The following is a 19,725-nucleotide window of genomic DNA, read 5'->3' as shown; positions in this document are numbered from 1 at the left end:
AGTAGTAGTCGTAGAGGAGATTTGCCACGAATAATATCGTAAAGGATGGTAGTAGTCGTAGGTTTACCACGAATAGTATAGTGGGTGTAGTAGTCGTAGATTTACCACGAATATAGTGGAGGTAGTAGTCGTACAGGAAATTTACCACGAATAGTATTCGTAGAGGATAGTAGTAGTCGTCGAAGGGATTTACCACCAATCTTAAAGAAATTTCTGCTAAGAACAGAATGCCTAAAACACTTTCTTTTTTTTCATTCACTTTATTCTATACAGTGACATGATGAAACAACAAGAAAAAAAGGAAAAAAGTTATTATAAAATGATGAAAACGGTATTAAGCTTGGAACATCGAAAATAAACATATCTTGTGATAATTTCTTTCCTCTTTTTTTTTTCAACATCGTTCCATCAAGTCCCCCGCCATTAAGCCAAAAATCGTAAATACACAAAATCGTGCTTTAAGCATTTTGTTCCAAGCATTCATGTCTATTAGTTTTTATTTATTTATTTATTGGCACTGAAACGATGATTCTCTCAAGTTAGTTGATACTCAGTTTTTATCACCTTAGCACCGTAAGAAGTCTTATCTCAACACGCGTAGCTATTTTACAATGCCTAGACACAACTTGTATAATTACAGTAGCAGTCGTTCAACAGTGAAAAGGGTTTAGTGGGCAACCAGCATAATTATTCGTATGAAGTGGAATTTACGGCATACAGTTAGAAGTTCTTGAACTCTAAAACACGAACTCATACCATCATAGTTAAATTTGGAAAAATTACAGAATTTGAGGAGCTTGAACAACTTGCAGGAGCTATGCAAATTTGTTCAGTATGTAAGGAGCATCGATATCGGAAGCTGGGCACTTCTTTAAGTCGTAACTGGCACGCTGTCACTTGTTTTCTTAACACGCTACGTTGTGCTTAAACAGTGCCAAATTTAATTTTATGCAAGCAGTTCAGGTAGCGATTTTAAATTTATTTAAGCTTTATTAAATATTTAATCTTTTAAGAGTATTCATGATAAACAGAAATACAGTAGCATGATTGAATTTATTAACTTAAATTAATGGATTCCTCAAATCAATTAATTTAAAATTGGTTACTTTCTTACTGTAGTTATTATCTGCAAGCTTATGAAATATACAGGAATTAGAAATAATGCTAACCATTTCCGGTTGAAGTTAATGAAATCGAAATGACGATGCCGGTTTAGCGAGTGTTCAAATGCTGTTCTGAGAAATCATGAATGGACATCTGGTGTCGATAAAGGTGGATCGTTCATCGACAAGTGGGAGACACTCTTTCAAAAAAAGTGCTTAATCTTAGCAACTTCTCAATTAGCAAGAAAATTGTACACATACATCAATGCCTCACCAACAAATATTGCAAAGCTGTCAAACTGATTAGAACAACATGAGATGGGAGGATTTTCTTAATAGGAAAGGAAGAAAAAAAAACATTTTAAAGGTATTTAGAAGTCATCGAGTTTACTAATTGATGACCGTAGCAGGGCAAGTTGATCATATTAGAATCAAGCTAGTGATTATGAACCGTATTGTAGTATATAACGACTGGCAACGATTGGTCTTTGCATACAGGTGTTCAAACTGTAAAAAGTTACAGTCTGATACTGTGGAACAAATCACAAAAATGATTAAATAAATCCCTCATGAGTCCGATAGAATAGCAACTTGTTATGAATAGTTCACAAAAATAGCAATAATTATAATAAGAATTCCACACAGAATAACTTTCGCTCAAATAATCAGATATGTATGTACTAATTGCCTGTGATATGCTAAATAAATAGTAAGAGAAGATTGAATTCATTTTTTTTTCCCTTAAAATAAACATTTTCCTCGGATTTATTTGAATTCTGAAACCTCAAAGCATGAAATGGTAGCTAAAGTTTAGAAAATATGTTCACATGTTTAATCTGGAAAACTTTTTTGCACTCATTCATAAAACTGGTTTACTGGTTTAAAAATAAAATCCATTATGATATTCATTTATTATAATATTCACACATTTTAAATATTTATTAAAAATGATTCGTTATTCAATTTAATGATTGAATAAAAACTTTTGAATTGAATTTCAAGATGTTTGAATTCTGTTAAACTACGTAATCAGAAAGGACGAAATCCAATATTTCAAACAAATCAACAAAGTTTTTGGAAAAACGGAACTTTAAAAGTGACTTTTTTAATTGTTATTGTTGTGGTGATTAAAATATACAAAGAGAGCCATTACATTATGACCACCCTCCATCTATAACAAAGGGCTCGCCCAGGAACAATGTTTTCATGGGGCACATTAGGACACATAATCCTCATAGAACAATCCCTGACGTCTGTAAGCTACTTGAACATAGTTGCAGATCAGGTTCACCCATTCATGGCAACAGTTTTTCCTGCGGGGGATGGTGTTTACCAACAGGATAATGCACCATGTCATAAGGGTCGAATCGTCGAGGAACATTCCAGCTACTTTCAAGTCATGTCTTGGCCCCCAAATTCACCCGACCTTAATCCAATAGAGCATTTGTGGTCCTACTTGGAAAACCAAATTAGTGCTGCCACGCTACCCCCTCGCAATGTGAGGGAATTGCAGGACCAGTTGGTGAGCGCTTGGTACCAGATACCTCAGACTACCTATCAGCACCTTGTGGAATCAATGCCACGGCGGGTGCTAGCAAGTTTTGAGGGCTAAAAGTGGTCCTACATGTTATTAGCAGGGTGGTCATAATGTAATGGCTCTTCGGTGTATAGTTTAACGAGGACGATTAATATGCGATTTAACGAAGCTTTCGTACGCTATTTATTTATATTTATAACCGCCGTTGAAATTTGACTCAATTTTGGGTTTACGACAATAAATATTCAAATCCGTACCCTTGTAATTTCGAAGCCACATTAGACAAAGGAACTACAACAGAGGTATTAGGAGAAATTTACCTTCGTGGAGGACTTTTTGATGGAACGAATCTGCATTTACGTTGCATGGAGAGGAAAGCCACGAAAACCTCCCACGGTAACGGCACGCCCATTATCCATCTACAACTGAGAATATTTTAAGTCAGCACGAGGTCAGTGCGAACCGGGTGCGGAATTCAAATCGACCAGCCGTCGCTGGGATTCGAACCCGGACACCTCATTGGGAAGCGAGCGCTCTTTTACTGAGCCACCATGACCCATGACAACAATAAATAGTTACACATTTTAATTAGGGGTGCAGAACATGAGCTTCGAGAACCAAAAGTAGTCATTGTATTGTGAATGTGCGACTATCTATCAAAAATTATTGAAGAAGAAAAATTACATAATTAGCATAACGAAATTTTATAATTGTTTTTCGAACTAATTTCAATGAACTTTGAAAAAAAAACTCATTTATAACAATAAAACTCTGAAATACAAACAGTAATTCATGAAGCGGCAAGATTTATTTACTTCAACATTTGAATTTTTTTAACTTCTTTTAATTAAAAGATGCTAGAAGGATCAGTAGTTCAAGGATTTATAGTAGTTCAACAGCAGTTCGAGATTCAAAATTAAATATATCTTTAATTTATAACTCGAAAAAAATATCTTAATTATATTATCCAACCAACTGAATGAATCAACTGCATTAACTGGCATAGAATGGTTAATTCAAAACTGACTTTTTAAGAAAATATTTAAGCAATAAAAAGATAAACAGCTTGAGCGTTTTTGAATAGGCGGTTAGGCACATAAGAAATATATTTTTTTTAAAAAATACAATTTAATAAACTGATTCAAAAAGTAAACAATTTAAAATGTTTACCTGTGTTATAATCCTAAAGCAGCATGTTACAAAAAAAAAAATGGGGAAAATATATACACATTATATAAATAACTGATAGTAATAATTTCTTACATTAAAGTTATCATTCCAACCAGATCTTAAAATATTAAAATAAAATTTAGTTAACAAAATCAAAATTAAAATTTCTCAAATTTGTTTTCTCTCTCTTTTGTAAACCCTTACTTGTTTTAATTTATACTATATTTAATTTCAAAGATATTTTGTATGTTCTCATTACATTTTCTTTTAATTAATATTGTTTTTAAAATTAAAGCAATTACAAAATTTTAACTATGTCACATTTCAAAACACACAATTTTTTACAATATTTTAATTGATAACAAATAATAGAATGATCATGTAGTTTTAATTCAGTATAATTAAAATAATTTTATCCAACATTTTAATTCATCTCAACTTGGAAGTTATGATTAATTATTGCAAAAATGTCAATTTCTCTATATTTTAATTATTAGTTATTCGCATGATTACAAAATCATGTTTCATTCTCAAAGAATTTTTCAAAAGATTTTATTCTACCTTCAAAATATGCAATTTCAATTTTGTGTTCAATAAAATCAAAAAGGAAAAAAAATACCCTATGCATATTATACTTAAATAACAAAACCGTTAAAACAATAATTTAAAAAGTTCAGTGTCTTTGTTAAAACACAAATTTATAATACAAGATACTAAATAATTTGACTGATAAGACATATTATTTTATTTTTTCCTACTAAAGCAAAAATACCAGTTTTTTTAAGTATTATGTCATTATATACAGAAAAATATTGATGTAATTTTCTACTACACAAAATTAATAGGTATGTAAAATGCAGAAAAAAAATAAACATGTAAGAAAAGCCATAGTTTTACTGAATTCTAACTATTTAGTGTGTATAATGTAATGTATAATGATTTTTTTCCCCCAAGTGAAAATATTCCATGCACATTGATAAAAAATTACAACACAGGATACTATAAAACCTGATTGATATTTTATTACTTTTTCTTAAAGCATACTTAAAGCATGAAAAAATTTCAGCAAGAACCTTAATTATTATGTAGCAGAAAAACATTGTAAGAATCTACTACATAAAATTAATAGGAATCTCACCATGATGCAAAAAGAAAACAATAATTCAAAAGTATCATTCATTAAAGAATTCTAATTATTTAGTGTGTTTAATGCATAATTTTTTTTCAAGAGAAAATATTCTATAAATATTAATAAAAAATAAATAAACACAGGATACTATAAATCCTGATTAACAAGATGATGTTATTTTATTTCATCTTACTAAAGTAATGTAAAAAAAGTTATCAGTTTATTTAATGAGCAAACAAGGGAAAACATTGATTTAAGTGTCTATTAATATGGCCACAAAAAGCAAAATTTAAAAGAAAAAAAAGCAACATACATTGACTTCAAAGGATCCTAATTATTAATATAACATAATAAAAATAAAAAAAAATTTCAAAAAGAAAATAGTTTCTGAAATATTCTGTAAGTCAAAAGCTTCCTCAAATAACAGAAGGAAAAAAAACTGAAACATCTTTTTCACATCTAATATTGAAACAGGATATTAAAATGAAATAATTGACAGCATTGCTGTGATGTTTTTTGCTTATCCACAAGAGTAAAGAAATTTTATCAGTTTATTTAGATTTTAGAAAAGCTTGTTCTACATTGTTGCAAGAATCTATTCTACAATATGTGAACAGGATGTTGAACTAAAACATGATTACCTCATAAGATGTCAGTAAACATAAACAGAACATGCAAATTTTTTATTTTTTAGCAAAATAAATAAAGAACGAAACACTTAGTTAATCTAGTTTAAATTCAGACGATTTTCCAAAAACTTATCAATAAGTAACTAAAATAATAATGCATGGAATGCACCATACTTTTAAAAGATGTCAACAAACATACTCAGAACATGCATCTTTTTTTTAAACCGAAAGAAAGAAAGATAAAAGATATAAAAACTACAATAAACCAACTTAATTTAGTTTAAATTAAGTCTGTTTAAGTGATATTTTCAAAAACTTAACAGGAAATCGTGCAACTAAAAATGTCCAATACCTTGCTCAGCTGGATCAATCTTATTTACATTTATCCCAGTAAATATAATATAAACAATATTAAAACAGAATTAATTATTTCTCGTAACTTCTTTTTGAAATTGAAATTAATGTAGTTATATTAAAAGCTTTTATGTAGATGACACGATACAGGAACCTCCCTGTTACTTTTGATGATACACAAAGTAAACAATACAAACATTTTGAGTGCATTTAGAGTATAAGTAAACTCTTAAAACTGTATTTTTCATGTTCTAAAAATAAGTAAAAATAGGACATTTTATTTTTGGAAGAGTTCCAGATGATGTTAGGCTTAGAAGAAAAATTGTTAAAAATACTTCTACAACGTCACTTATAATTACCTTCCATCCTTACTGCCTCGTCGAATTTTAGTCGTCTTGATATAGAACAAAACTAAAACCTGTTTGAATTCCTTGATTGCATGTTTTAAATGTTTATTTATGAATATCTATTTAAAGTTTATTTAGAAATACATATTTGACATGTTTTAGTCACATGTAAATAAACCAGGAGACCATTTGCCCTGTCATATTGTTTGTGTTTACATGGTAACATGAATGGAAACCAAGAATAGGAGCCCGGTATCATGGCGCCATCTACAAGATTAAATAATAATTCATTCCAAAAATTAATAATAAAGGGGCAATATTAATTACTAGTTTTATTAAAAAAGTTTTATTGCAACTTTTTTTCACCTTTCCGACAAAGAGTTAGATACTAATTTCAGTGAATAATTATTTCATCTTTTTTTTCTTCCGAATACATTTTTAATCTATGCTGAAATAAAAACCTACACAATTAATAAAATTTGTTTTGTAAGAAAAATATAGGCAAGTCTATAAAACTTTAACAATAAATTCAGGAGGAAATTCTCCTTATATTGAGATAGCAAGTAAGAGATAATGAACAATGATTTATTTCGTTTGGTTTATTTTATCATTGAGATTTATTTCTTTTACGAAACATTAGTGCTGCCCTCTATGGATACAAAATCACAACAATTGTAAGTTTCCCAATAAGTAATTAGAAGGGAGACTACTGCAGCTGTATCTTCAGACCCCCTAATCTTTTCGCCTAAAAATTATTTAAAAATTTTCAATGCATAATGTTTTTCATTAAAAAAAATTTAAAATGTGTCAAAAGTATATTAATTTTTATAAAATAATAAAAAATGTATTAAGTATTTTGTGTGTAATAAATTTCAGAAAATGGAAAAAAAGATATTTAGTCATGTTGTTATCTTTCTAAAAATGTGAGACTGCTACAGAAAGAAAAATTGTAATAAATATCTTTACAGCTGTGTGTTTAATCATTTATGCTCTCTATTCCATCATCGATTATCATTTTCTGCTTCAAGCAGCTACAGGTGAGTGGTCTGGTCTGTTAAATTTTTTGTTACCATCTACTAAATAATTTTAATTTACTTGGGCTGTTAGGTAGGCAAAATTAAGACAAATTTAGTACAAAGGGAAAATTGAAATTTTAGTTTTCAATTTTTTTTTCAAAATTTGCAAGTAGGGTACCAGCTTATGTCTCCATCATTGCTTTTAATCTCTGAACTTCTCTTTCTTCAGAGTTGTGTTTTCAGTGACCTCGGAAGTATGTTCAGTAACCCCGGAAGTATGTTCAGTAACCCCGGAAGTACGTTCAGTTACCCCGGAAGTATGTTCAGTAACCCCGGAAGTATGTTCAGTGACCCCGGCCGGAAGTATGTCAAAAGTAGGGGATGCTGCCCCCTTTCCTCTGTCTCTCTCTGTATGTAGTATATACAATGGTGAGAATTAGCAAGCTCCAAGTAGCGAAACTACTGTAGTTGCTACTTTTTTTCGTAGTTTGTAGTGTAGTGAGCTATTTTTTAAAAAAAGTAGTGTAGCGTTGTAGCGAATGGTGCGATACTAAAAAAAACAATGATTAGTAGCGATTTCTGGCAACTACTTTTAACGTTAGTTTAGTAGAGAAACAGGAATTAAATGCAACAAGTTTTTTAAATCTCGTCGATTCAAATCTTCAATGGACGTAATTAAAATGCCCCTGTGATTGAGCAATAAGTAGAATTACCTATTACTAATTACTAATTTATCACTTGGACCACCTCTTCAAATGCGAATGTACACGCACAAAAAATTTATGTTATTTAAATGGAATGACTTTCTTTGTTACTTTAGTTTTGATGTACAGTGCGCAAAATAAAAAACGGACCACCATGAATAACATTTAATCTAATGATCGGATTTTCACATTTTAGGACTCATTCTCAATGGTTCAAGGGGGGAACCTTGAATATGCTTATTTATTAGCTAAGTAACGAAATCAGACACAAAAACGTACTTTCTCTGAATAGACATACTTTTCTTTCGATAAATTCGAATTTTTGATCCTTGAAATATAGGGGGTAGCCGCAATCTGGAAAATATGATCCCCATAGTTTGATAAGGCGAGTGATGCTCGGACCACTTAGTATTAATTTTACTTCTGCGTATTTTGAAATTTCTCGAGAATTTTTCGAGCGAATTAAAAAAAAAAATTTCAATTCGTTACACACAATTATTATAATTCGTTTATCCAAAAGATAAATCCATGCAAAACAAAAATGTGTAAATATTTATTATTTTTCTTATTATTTTATTAAAAAGCAAGCGAAAAAATTTTGAGGTGAGGTTTACAACTTTTTCGTCATTTTAAAGTATATAATTTTACATGGCAAAATAGAAAATTTGAGCGAAATCGGTTTAATAGTTCTTGAGAAATCTAATTTTAAAGAGGTCGTATATTTAAAATTTGATTTCTCAGAAACAATTTTGTTCGAATTTTGCATTATATTTTTATGATGCAGAATTTTTATCAGGCATATTTTTCATACTGTTTTCATTATTTTGTATTAATTCAGGTCAAAATAAGTGAAAAATATTATATTTAGCATTTTAATAATTTATGGATATAAAATACAGCATGAGATATCGATGGGCTTTCTTTTTTTCTTCTCTTTCTTTTGCGTTAAAGGTAAAATCTTCCAAACACGGCTCACTTCTAAATAATTATTTTTCAAAATTGAACTTATTCGCGGTTATTTAGCTCTAAGAGAAACAATTATTTATTATTGAAATTCCTTTAATTTACAAAATCAATTATGGAAAAAAATTTTGAATATGAATGGAAATTTTTCTTTTCAAACTAAGTCTTTTTTTTTATGATCTTGTATTTTAGCACTAATAAAATTCCGATGATCTAACAGATTTTTTCAGAAACTATTTAGCTGCTCCTTATAATTAAAGAATAGCAAAATATAATTTTATTGTAATTAGCGCAACTGAAAGAAATATATTGAAGGGACACTGTTGTCCAATCTGCGTCAAAGGGCTTGACTACTGATATAATTCTATCGTATTTTAAAATAATTAACTAGTAATGAATGATTACGAGTAGTATTGAAAACAAACTACGCAAATTTTCTTATTATAAATGGTTAGGTACATGCAAGTATTAAAAATTATAAATGTTAATAATAAGCATTAATAACAGGACACAAGTATTAATAATAAGACATAAGTAATAAATATTTCTATAAATTTTGGATTCATCGTTTCACATTGAAACCGTTCGTTTTTTCATGTCCATTTTATCCACCGCGCACTTCAAAACTAAGTTAATTTTCTAAAATGCGTGTCATTAGTTAAATCTCGGTCCAAAAAAAAAAAAAAAAAAAAAAATTTATTTTCAATAAGGCTCTTTTACTTAAGTACGCATTTTGTACTATGTCTAAACTATAAAGTAAATTGACGTAACGCAGTGTTCTAATCACTATTTTATAATAAATTAAAAGAATTTTATTGAATTAAAAACAAACAGCAAGTTATTAAGCACATATTCGACATTTCATTGTTGGCAAAGTGGTATATATACATGTGTCACATCAATCATCCAAGTCTCTCCATCTATAAGGTCTGAACACAAGTTTGGGATGCTGTACCTGATCGGGATGACAGCACACCATTGGAATAAAGTTATTCAACCAACCACACCTTATTGGATGATTTCCTGTACTGATGGCCATTCTTGCTGCATAACATATACGAACGTCAACGCAACGTCCCAGCATACCATCATCTGTTTTGCAGGGTGGCTCATCTACTCTTGGGTACAAAAATCGTGATGTCCGCACAGTATTTGAAGCTGAAAAAGAAAGAACAATGGATACCAAGTGGCCGAATTTTAATATAAAATTTGTATCACTGCAATAAAAATAAATTTAACTTTTTATTTATTCTGGGATTTAAACGGTCAAAATATTATATAATATTATTTAAATATTATATAATTTAGTTATTCTGGAAATAATCTTTTTTCTTCCGACTTAGTAGTTTTGTGATCTGTATGAAGTTTTTAAACTTTTATTTACTCAATATCGAAAAATAATACAGTCAAAAACATGCAGGTCTACCTATGTGTACCTTGATATGCATGGCGATATTTATGACAGCGTAGTAGTCAAGTAAAATCTCTTAATATTATGAGCATTTAATTTTATATCTACTTATTATGTGTATTTTAATTAATTGTTTTGTATTAAGGTACATACATACATACATTGACTCTTCGTGTTTTTTTCTCTCCATAACTTTTAAATAAACCCCCAAGAATTAAGTATTTTTTTTTTTTAATAATTATTGTTAGATTTTTTTCAAAGGGTATTTATTTTGCGCGGTTTACATAATTAAAATAGCTTTAAAACCAGCATTTAATACAGAATTATTGCATTGCACTTAGATAAAACTTTGTATTTTTTTAGCTTATTTTTCTCTCTAAAAAGTTATTAAATCTTTTCATCATTGTATTTAAGTATACCGTAATATAAGATTATGCAAATAGGTCGTGAGTTCAATCCTCTGAGTAGTAAATGGTAACTTGTGCACGTTAAATCTGTAGGGTCACAAAGTCCTGCAAGTTAGCATAGCACATCAATACCTCTGGGGGTACTGAATTGGAGATTGATCGTTGTCTGGTTCAGGTCAAAATTACGATCTGTGAATAAATGAATGAATCTATTTTGCGAAACGTGCTGAATGATATATAAATATTACTCGTAAATACCGTTAAATAAAATACAAATAAATATTTTACTTATTGTGGGGGAATATTTTTTTTGTTTAATTATTCATTATTTACAGCAATATAAAATCATAGCTCAAGTATTGTTTGATACAGAATTAAAATGCTCAATTAAAAAAATAATCACAGAAAGCATTGAAAGGGGGGGGGAAGAAAGTATATTATCCAAGATTAGCCGAATGCATTTTTAGAATTAATACATTTTAGATGTAGCATAATTAATTAATATATTGCACAGACAGAGCCTGACTAGGGCAGGGGCGTATGGGGCACATCAAAGGCATCCCGGGCCCCTTCATCAGAGGGGACCCCCAAATCGAATAGAAAGTTTATTTTAGGTTTCCTTCTTTAATGAACTTTTTTTTAAACAAAATACTTGTATAGTGTAAAATCTATCAGTTTTAAGTTAGCTTCTTCACTATTCTATAGTATGAACGCAAAAAATCTAGATTTCGTAAATCCTTCTAGGGCGAATTTCAGCAAAACTTTCGCAATGACAAATTTGGCCAATGAAAAGCCTGTACTTTTACACATCGCAAAATGCGATATGTTTACAAAAGTATGGGCTTCTGATTGGCTTAATTGAGCCATCGTCATTGCGAAAATTTAGCCTAATTCCGCCCTACTGTCAGCAGGGATATGAATTTTTCTCACCTAGGTGACAAAATTAACAATCAGAAAACTGCATGATGAACATAAAATTGTCAGAAAATCAATAAAATGGACAGAACGATGCTTCGTCTGACCATTGGAGGAATTCCTAGCTATTTTAGGTTCTGGTCAAATTTCTTGTTAAATATCTGATGTAATGAGGCGAAAAATTTAAATACCTCCATAAAGTTTGGTTCTATTACTGGAGTAGGTAGTGAAGCAGGAGGGGCAAGGAAGTTTTTGCCCCGGGACCCTAATTAGGCTAAGTCGGGCCCTGTGCACAGAACACTTAAAAGAAACGCTTATGAGGGTAAATCTTTAAAAAAAAAAAGCAATTAGGTGGAAGAACAAGCAAAGGAGAAAAATATAGAAGAATAAAAATTATCTCAGCAATAACATCAACAGGTATGGAGTCTCCTCTACATTTTAAGAAGGGGAACTGTACTTACTTTGAGCACATCAGTTAAATTTCACATAGACATTTCGCATAGATTTCTTTAACCAAATATCAGCACTAAACATATTATTAATAGTTGTAGATCGCACTCTGCCAAAGGGTCCAGAGGCTGTTTTTCGAAAGCTTAGGCTATGAGTTTGCTATGACTGTTAGGTCAAATTTAGCCTACCAAAAGACAGCGCTGTCTATGCTTACTTTGAAGATGGCACAAAATATCATTATGAAGAAAAGTCACAGTTTTATGAAAATGAAGAGCGTCTGTGGTTTAATTTTTTATTATTTAAAAACGTACTTAAATGTTGCATTATCTGAGCTCATAAAATTTTGCAAAAACTAAGAATACTGCAGTAATTTTGATAATTTTTATCAAGGTGGGAAAAGTCGCCAAATTGGCGATTTTTAAAAAAGTTTAACAATTTTTAAAATATTTATCTTATTTTTCCGAGTCCCTCTTTGTTTGTTAGTCTATATGGAAATGTCGTACTTTAGCAATATTTAATGTTATTAATTAGCCTCATTCAATTTGCAATTGTATCAATTTACATAAAAACGACCATTTGTTTCTTTTTATCAACTGAATAAATATAAATTTTTAATTTTAATAAAAGGAGTATGAAAGATATAAGGTAAAATATTTTTTTTAATTACGAAGATATTTAAAAGTAATGGAATGATGAACAGGTCTAAAAATATCAAATGGGCTGCATACTTATAAATATATATGAAACGTAGGAGTATGTTTTAGTACTAATGTTTTAATAATAAACTACTATTTTGAGATGTATTTTAAAACAATTACGCTTTAAGCATGTAACTAAAAAAAACATTGATAATATATTAAAGCAATTTTTAATATTTGATAATTATGTTCTAATAATCATTGTAATTTGAAAACATTAACATCATTAATAAGAACAGAAAAATAAAAATTTGTTTAGGCTGATGACAGAAAAAAAAATTCTAAAAGTGAACTGAAAAATAAGATATCAAATTCAAAAGCAGTACCTTATTATTATTTATGCTTTTGATTGTAGTAAGCATAATGTATCGTTTAACAAAATTTAAAAAAACATAGAAACCTTTGATCAGAACTAATTTAACAATTGCATTTTTTAAATAATTTTGATAACTATCAAAACATGGAGTTGTTGATTTTGATGGTTCGTTTTATTTTAAGAATTTTTTTGAGATAATATGACTTAACTTTAAATTTACTCAAATTAATTTCTATTAAAAATATATTTTTGCAGAAGAGCAGTAATGAGTAAACATTAAAAATTACATATCACATATATTTATTTGAAGTAACACAGACTCACATTAGCAATTAAACTCAGGATTATAAAGATATGTACGGAAAAAAATTCGTTAAAAAAATCTAAGCTAGCCTTTTTTCCCCTTCTTTTAAACTATTTATTTTTAAATCATGGTTTAAACCACAGCCAACCCGTATATAAACCAATATAGGTACCGGTACCACGATACTTACCATAGATACTACGAAAATAAGTTTTTAAAGATCCGTCGAATGGAATAAGCATCGGAGAAGAAAGTCGATTATGAAAATTTTTGACATTCAGGAGTCGGCCTAGCATTATGCTAAATGATTCCTACGTTTTAACTCTTGTCACTATATCTCTTGCAAAAATGCTATTCTCTGTAATATTTTAAGTCCCAAAAAGTGTGTTATGATGTAAAACTTGAAGTATGAAAAGGAGCACACTTTTTTTTCTTTCTTTCTTTTTTTTTTTTTTTTTTTTTTTTTTTTTTTTTGTAAGCTATTCCTTAAGAGGGCTTTTTACGGAATCGTTCTTAAATTGTAAAACTTTATCAAAAGTAATATTAAAATGTTTTTGATTAGTAATCTCTTCACCAATATACTGAAATATAGTGTAATTTGTACAAAATATGAATTCCTTATTTCATCTAGTTTTTTGTGCGGAATTGTCTCATATTTTAACATGAGGTATCTCATTTTTTAACACCATTGTCTAAATATCTTCTCATTTTACCTCCGTGTAAAAGACTATTCTATAGAATACTTTGAATACCAAAAATTATGTTGTGTTATAATACAATTATATTCCTTTAAAATCTCCAATCAATTTAAAGTGGAAAAAAAATAACACTTTTTTTTGAGCAAACGACTTTTTAAAAGTTTTATTTTTTCTTTTCGAAATCGTTTTCTAATTTTAAAACGTTTCAATAAGTAATACCAAATCGTTTTTTGGGTAAGACATTATTCTACAATCTACAAAACAATATTTTAAGTTATGGGGGAACATAAATTCTGATTTGAATATATTTCTTAGAAGAAAAATATCAATTCAGAGTTATTTTATAACTAAACATTGGGATACAACTTCTTTAATACCATGTAATTTGATAAAAATGTTAAGAAGACGGAACAAAAATATTTCTTACCTGGTTCTTCCTGTTGCCGGAGTTTACCGACAAGAATCGCACTGACGTCAAACACCAAGCAAAACGCACATATTATGCACACTATGGAAGAGAACATGTCTTCACGATTGAAACAGCAGCATTAAAAATTTCAGGCTTGAAAGTCCAGACATGAAAGATGCTATTTGTGAGGGCGGGGGTGCATACAAAAATTCAGGGTGTTACATCGTTATGTCAAGGAGAGGTTCTTTAAGGGGAGGAAATGTTTTGTTCCAGTAATTGCGATGTCGGTCACGTGATTCAAGAAGTTGTTCTGACCCTGAACAGTGCTTATAGTGGACCTTGTTTTCTGATATTATCTAAGCATGCTGTATTCTTAATGAGGGTTTTTTCTTATAAATTTACTTTCAGTTTTAAAATTTATTCGTGATATTATGTTTTGATCGCAGACATGTTCAAAAGTGAGAATATTGTTGAAAGTGAAAGTTCACAAATATGTCTAAAACAGATCTTATGTCTGATACATTTTCAGATTAGTTCAACGTTAAACCATAATTTTAGAACCTTTGCTCCATAATACCGTAAAAATTTGTTGCAACCTTAATAAAATATTAATTTAAATACTTTATTACGATTCCATTCAAATTAAACCATAGTATCGTGTAATCAAATTCAAGAATCAAATTAATTTGCGCGCTAATATGGTCCGTTATAGCGTCATATTTATATAGCAAATATAACAAAATTGAAAACTAAATATCCTGCTTAGAATATCGGAGGCAAATAAATAGATAAATCGCTGACTTTAATTCTGAATACAAAAAAGCATTTATTATGATTATTATTTTTTAAATCAGTTAAGTAAAGATGATAAAAGGCTTTAAATTTTGTTATTTATTTAAAAGCTATAGAGGAAATTTGTTTCCCTGTAACTGTTCGAATTTACTATATTTCAAAAATACTCGTTTTTAATTTCGACGTAGTGCATGTATTATAAATTATCAAAATTTTATTATCATAAATTATCTTTATTATTATAAATTATCAAAATTTTATTATCATGAATTATCTTTATTATTATAAATTATCAAAATAGAAGAAAATTAAAGAAGGAAGTGTCGAATAAGGCACCTTTCCTCTTTAACTTTATCGAAGTGTGAACTAGTATAATTACATAAAAATATGCTACTCGAAAAAAAAAAAACTTGGTTGAAGCTTTCGATTGTTCTTTTTTGTTGCCTCGTATATGCACTATTAAAAATTTGGAGCATGGCAAACCATAACATCGTTCACATTCCCTGAAACCTTATTAAGTCCCACATTATTGTACTTCTTGACCATCTGAGACCCAGCTTCCAATGTATTGGCCGATATTTGGCACACATTTTTCTCTCTGTATTAAAAAATCGTAAGGGCCGTCGACACAGTTGTGTGACGTTACATTTTGTTACATTTGTTTGATACTGAACGTTACATTTTGTTTTTCTAAGTAAAAACTATAGACTTGAACCTTGATTTCACAAGTGTATGCAGAAAAATGTACAGAGAGTACTATGGGATGAAGAGAATTAACATTCGATAGTTAGTTCAAGAATTATTACCTGTTAAACTAGATTTATTACCTGTTAAAAAATACCATAAGGTTGCTCGACAGGCCGCAGGAATTGAACTATAGAGTTGAAATTCGGTATGCTAAAAGGGCCATATTTGTTTACGAACTTACGACGGAGGTTTTTTTTTTTTTTTTTTTTTTTTTGTTCTGTTTTTCGAAATTCCAATGTGTTTGAAAGTTACTGCCCTTTTAAGTGCTTTTTTCGCTTATTTTTTCTCACTTTCTATTGTTTTACGTTACATTTTGCTTTGCTACACGAACTCTGTAAGAATTAGATGTTAGAAATTACGCAGGTATGTATGAAGAGTTTGATGAGAATTTTACATTTCATTATTAGTTCAAGAAAAAATCAACTTTTAAACTTCAAGTAAAAATTACCATGGTTTATCTGTAGCCCACTGAAATGCAACTACGGAGAAATGTAACGCACTGAAAGAGCAGTTTTGAATGCAATTTTTTTTTCTCGAAACTCCTATTTTTTCAAAAGTTACTGTAATATTGAATAATCGTTTACCGATTTATTTTCACCTTTTTTTTTTTTTTTTTTGCTTTAAAAATGATTATTTATTCATCGTCGCAGACATTTTTCTTTCTCTCAAAATTTTTCTTTTATAAACTGGATCTTGATTGGATGTTAAAAGTAACAACAGAAAAAAAAATTAAGAAAAGAAAACAAGAGGAGATTAGATGTTGCCAGATATAAATTTTAACAATTTATATCGGAATTTTTAACAAAGTCTGAAAAGAGATGAAAACAGTTTTCCAATTTGAACTTTAATATGATACAAGATTCTGTTATATATTGTTAATAAGCAAAACTACCTCTTATTGAGTCCTATATTCATATTTTTTTTCAATTGAAGTTTATTATTGAATCCTGTTAATCGTTCATTCGTTGTGATAAACATATCAACAAAATTGTCTTGCATGAAATTATGACATTTATACTTTTTATAAGCAAAATAATCTGTTTTTTTTTCTTTCTAAAATATATATTTTTTTCTTTAAATAAAGGTGAAAAAGAAGCAACCACGAGGTTTGGCGAACGGAGTTAACAGGAAGGGGGAGCCTCCTAATAGCATTTTAAAAAAGATTTTTTTTTGTTCTGCATATGTTCCTCCTTTACAAAGAAATATTCTCTTTAAAATTATAACTGGAATCACTCTCGTTGATCTGAGTTCGTAACTACAAAAAACGTAAGAATTTTGATTCAAGTAAACTTTTAGAAAGTCTTATAGCATATAAGAAAATATCTTATAATTTAGGTTTAGTGGATATTGTTTCAAAGTCAAAATGAGAAAAAATACCTACAATAAGCAACAAAAAAAAGAGAAAAAAAGCTTATCAATTAAAATTTATCATAAGTAAATTAAGTTGAATCATTCAATTTTATTTTATGAAATAAATTTTTTCGCATTTATGAGTTTACTTTTCTTTCTTCAAACTACAGATTTTTGTTGTTGTAAAAATTGAGATTCATACCATTATTTAAGGCTCAGGCCTCAGGAGGTTAAACACGGTTCCGTTTAGTTTTTTTCCACTCGAATTGGAACCGGTTCAACTTTAATAAGGTAGCCGTTAATTTGCATTTCATTATGGTTAAATGTACCAATATTACGAATCAACGTTGAATTAATTTTTCTGAGAGTGTAGACCACCAGTCTCTTGAAAAAATAAAATCAGTTTCATGTCGCGAACTGGTGCGAATTTCGATGAAATGTCAAATATTCATTCTAAATCCTTTTTTTTTCCTTCTTAAAATTCTTTTGAATTTTTTTCTTCATTTTTTTTTCTATCACGTTTCTATCACACTCTCTGGCTTCTGACATAGTATTTTTTTATTATTATTATTATTTTCGATTTTTTATTATTATTATTATCATTCATACTATAAACGAAGTTCGAATAATATACCATTCTTAAGAATATTATGAAGGATCGGTTGAAAATGCATTTCTGCAAACAATATGCTATTTTCCCAGCTGCTGTGAGTTTGTAAAAGTTATTTAAGACTTATAGGTCAAATTTAGGCTAACGATAGCCAGTGTTTTTTATGCTAATTCTGAAAATGCCGCAACACATCAATATTATAAGAAGAACTACAATTTTGGGAAAATTAAACGCTTATAATCTTATTAATATATTTTTTAAATAATTAAAATGATAATTCATACATATGAGCCGAGATGGCTCAAGCGATTGAGCGTTCGCCTTCCATTGAGGTGATTCGGGTTCGAATCCCAGAGATGGCTGGCGATACGAATTCCGAACAGGCTTGCACTGACCACAGTGCTGACGTAAAATATCCTCAGGGGTAGACGGATCATTTGTTGGAGTCTCCTTGCAGTCAGGCTATCAGTGGGAGATTTTCACGGTTTTCCTCCCCATGTAACGCAAATGCTGGTTAGTTCGACCAAAAAGTCAACATGAAGGCAAATTTCTCCCAAAACTTGATTCAGGAGGTCCCTTGTCTTCTGAATCGGGTTCAAAATTACAAGGTTACGGAGTTGAGCATTAGTATTACGTGAACCCAAAAAATTAAGTTGGGTGTTCAGCGACGGTTTTAAAATTCATTCATAAATTATCTGAGCTCATAAATATTTGCAAAAATTAAAAATGGGTAAGTTTTGGGACTGGGAGTTTTTGGAGCTTGCTTCAAGATGTTCTATGACAAATAAGTTCAAAGATGACAAATAAGTTTGATCAGTTTTTGTTAGAAAAGAATGGAATTAAAAGCAAACGATTTTGCGCTGAATTAAAATATTTTGAAGAATAACTTCTCATTTTAATACAAAATACTTTTAAACGTTACACCGATAATATTTTTTACTGTAACTTTTTTCGCTTAAAGAAAAACATACATTAAATTCATTTAAATAAAAACAAATATAGATGTATAAGTTCAGAGTATGATTGATACATTTAAGTCAGAACGATCAAACTAGATTCAGTAAGAACGTTCCCTAAATTTTAAATGGTATTTTATTATTTTTTAAGCTTATATATTTTTTGTAGTTTGTTTTCGGATAAGAATTATTTAAATTATTAATAAATTATTATAAGATAAAAAATAATGACGTCACATGAAAACTATGAACTAGATCGTCCGAAGAGCTGGAGTCTACAGAAAAGGGATATGGCGACCGGGCCCCCTATTTTAGTAGACAAGACCATCGCATATGTATTAGTCAATCATACATTCTAGCGGGAATCTTTCTCATTCAAATTTACTTTTGTTTATTTCTCTTGTTCTTTTGAATGTATTACTTACAAGATTTTGAATAGAATTTATTCTCCTTCAAATTGTTCTCAGTCAGAGAAAAAAAGAAATTGCGATATCATATACCTTTTCTTAGATATCGCTATTTCCTAATCTTATTAATTGCGTCTTTCATTTACATTAAACATTCCTTTGAAATCTCCACAAACGCTTGAGTTCACACAAAAAAAAGTGGGAAATAACATTGCTGTCGGTGGTGTGTGTTTGAAGCTTTTCATATTAAAGTTTTAATCTGGGAAAACACCAGTTCAACGAATGTTAACGAAGCATATCCTC

General features: G+C 29.5%; 2 protein-coding genes across 3 annotated transcripts in view; both read right to left on the bottom strand.

Moving 5' to 3' along the window:
• Window positions 1-6,520, bottom strand: part of raw (NDT-like domain-containing protein raw) — a 149,652-nt gene extending 143,132 nt beyond the window's left edge. The window contains exons 1-2 of one of the 2 annotated variants that reach the window (XM_087161021.1): window positions 6,282-6,495; window positions 3,811-3,823 (exon numbers count right to left, since the gene is read on the bottom strand). The gene's annotated coding sequence lies outside the window, so the exon portion shown is untranslated. Of the gene's footprint in view, window positions 1-3,810; window positions 3,824-6,281 lie in introns of both variants that reach the window. The other variant, XM_087161019.1, reaches the window with a different exon arrangement.
• A 3,219-nt stretch (window positions 6,521-9,739) lies between these two features.
• Window positions 9,740-14,859, bottom strand: LOC147816356 (uncharacterized). Its single transcript, XM_087161003.1, has 2 exons — window positions 14,579-14,859; window positions 9,740-10,110 (listed from the first exon to the last, which is right to left on the bottom strand). Exons 1-2 carry the CDS (start codon window positions 14,673-14,675, stop codon window positions 9,851-9,853), a joined length of 357 nt encoding a protein of 118 aa, XP_087017129.1. The 5' UTR covers window positions 14,676-14,859; the 3' UTR covers window positions 9,740-9,850.
• Between the last annotated feature and the right edge of the window lie 4,866 nt (window positions 14,860-19,725).

The sequence above is a fragment of the Parasteatoda tepidariorum genome, chromosome 1, assembly GCF_982258835.1.
Source record: "Parasteatoda tepidariorum strain Cologne lab strain chromosome 1, Ptep-v5.0, whole genome shotgun sequence".
Taxonomy (NCBI): Eukaryota; Metazoa; Arthropoda; class Arachnida; order Araneae; family Theridiidae; genus Parasteatoda; species Parasteatoda tepidariorum.
This window is presented reverse-complemented; position numbering and strand designations above follow the sequence as displayed.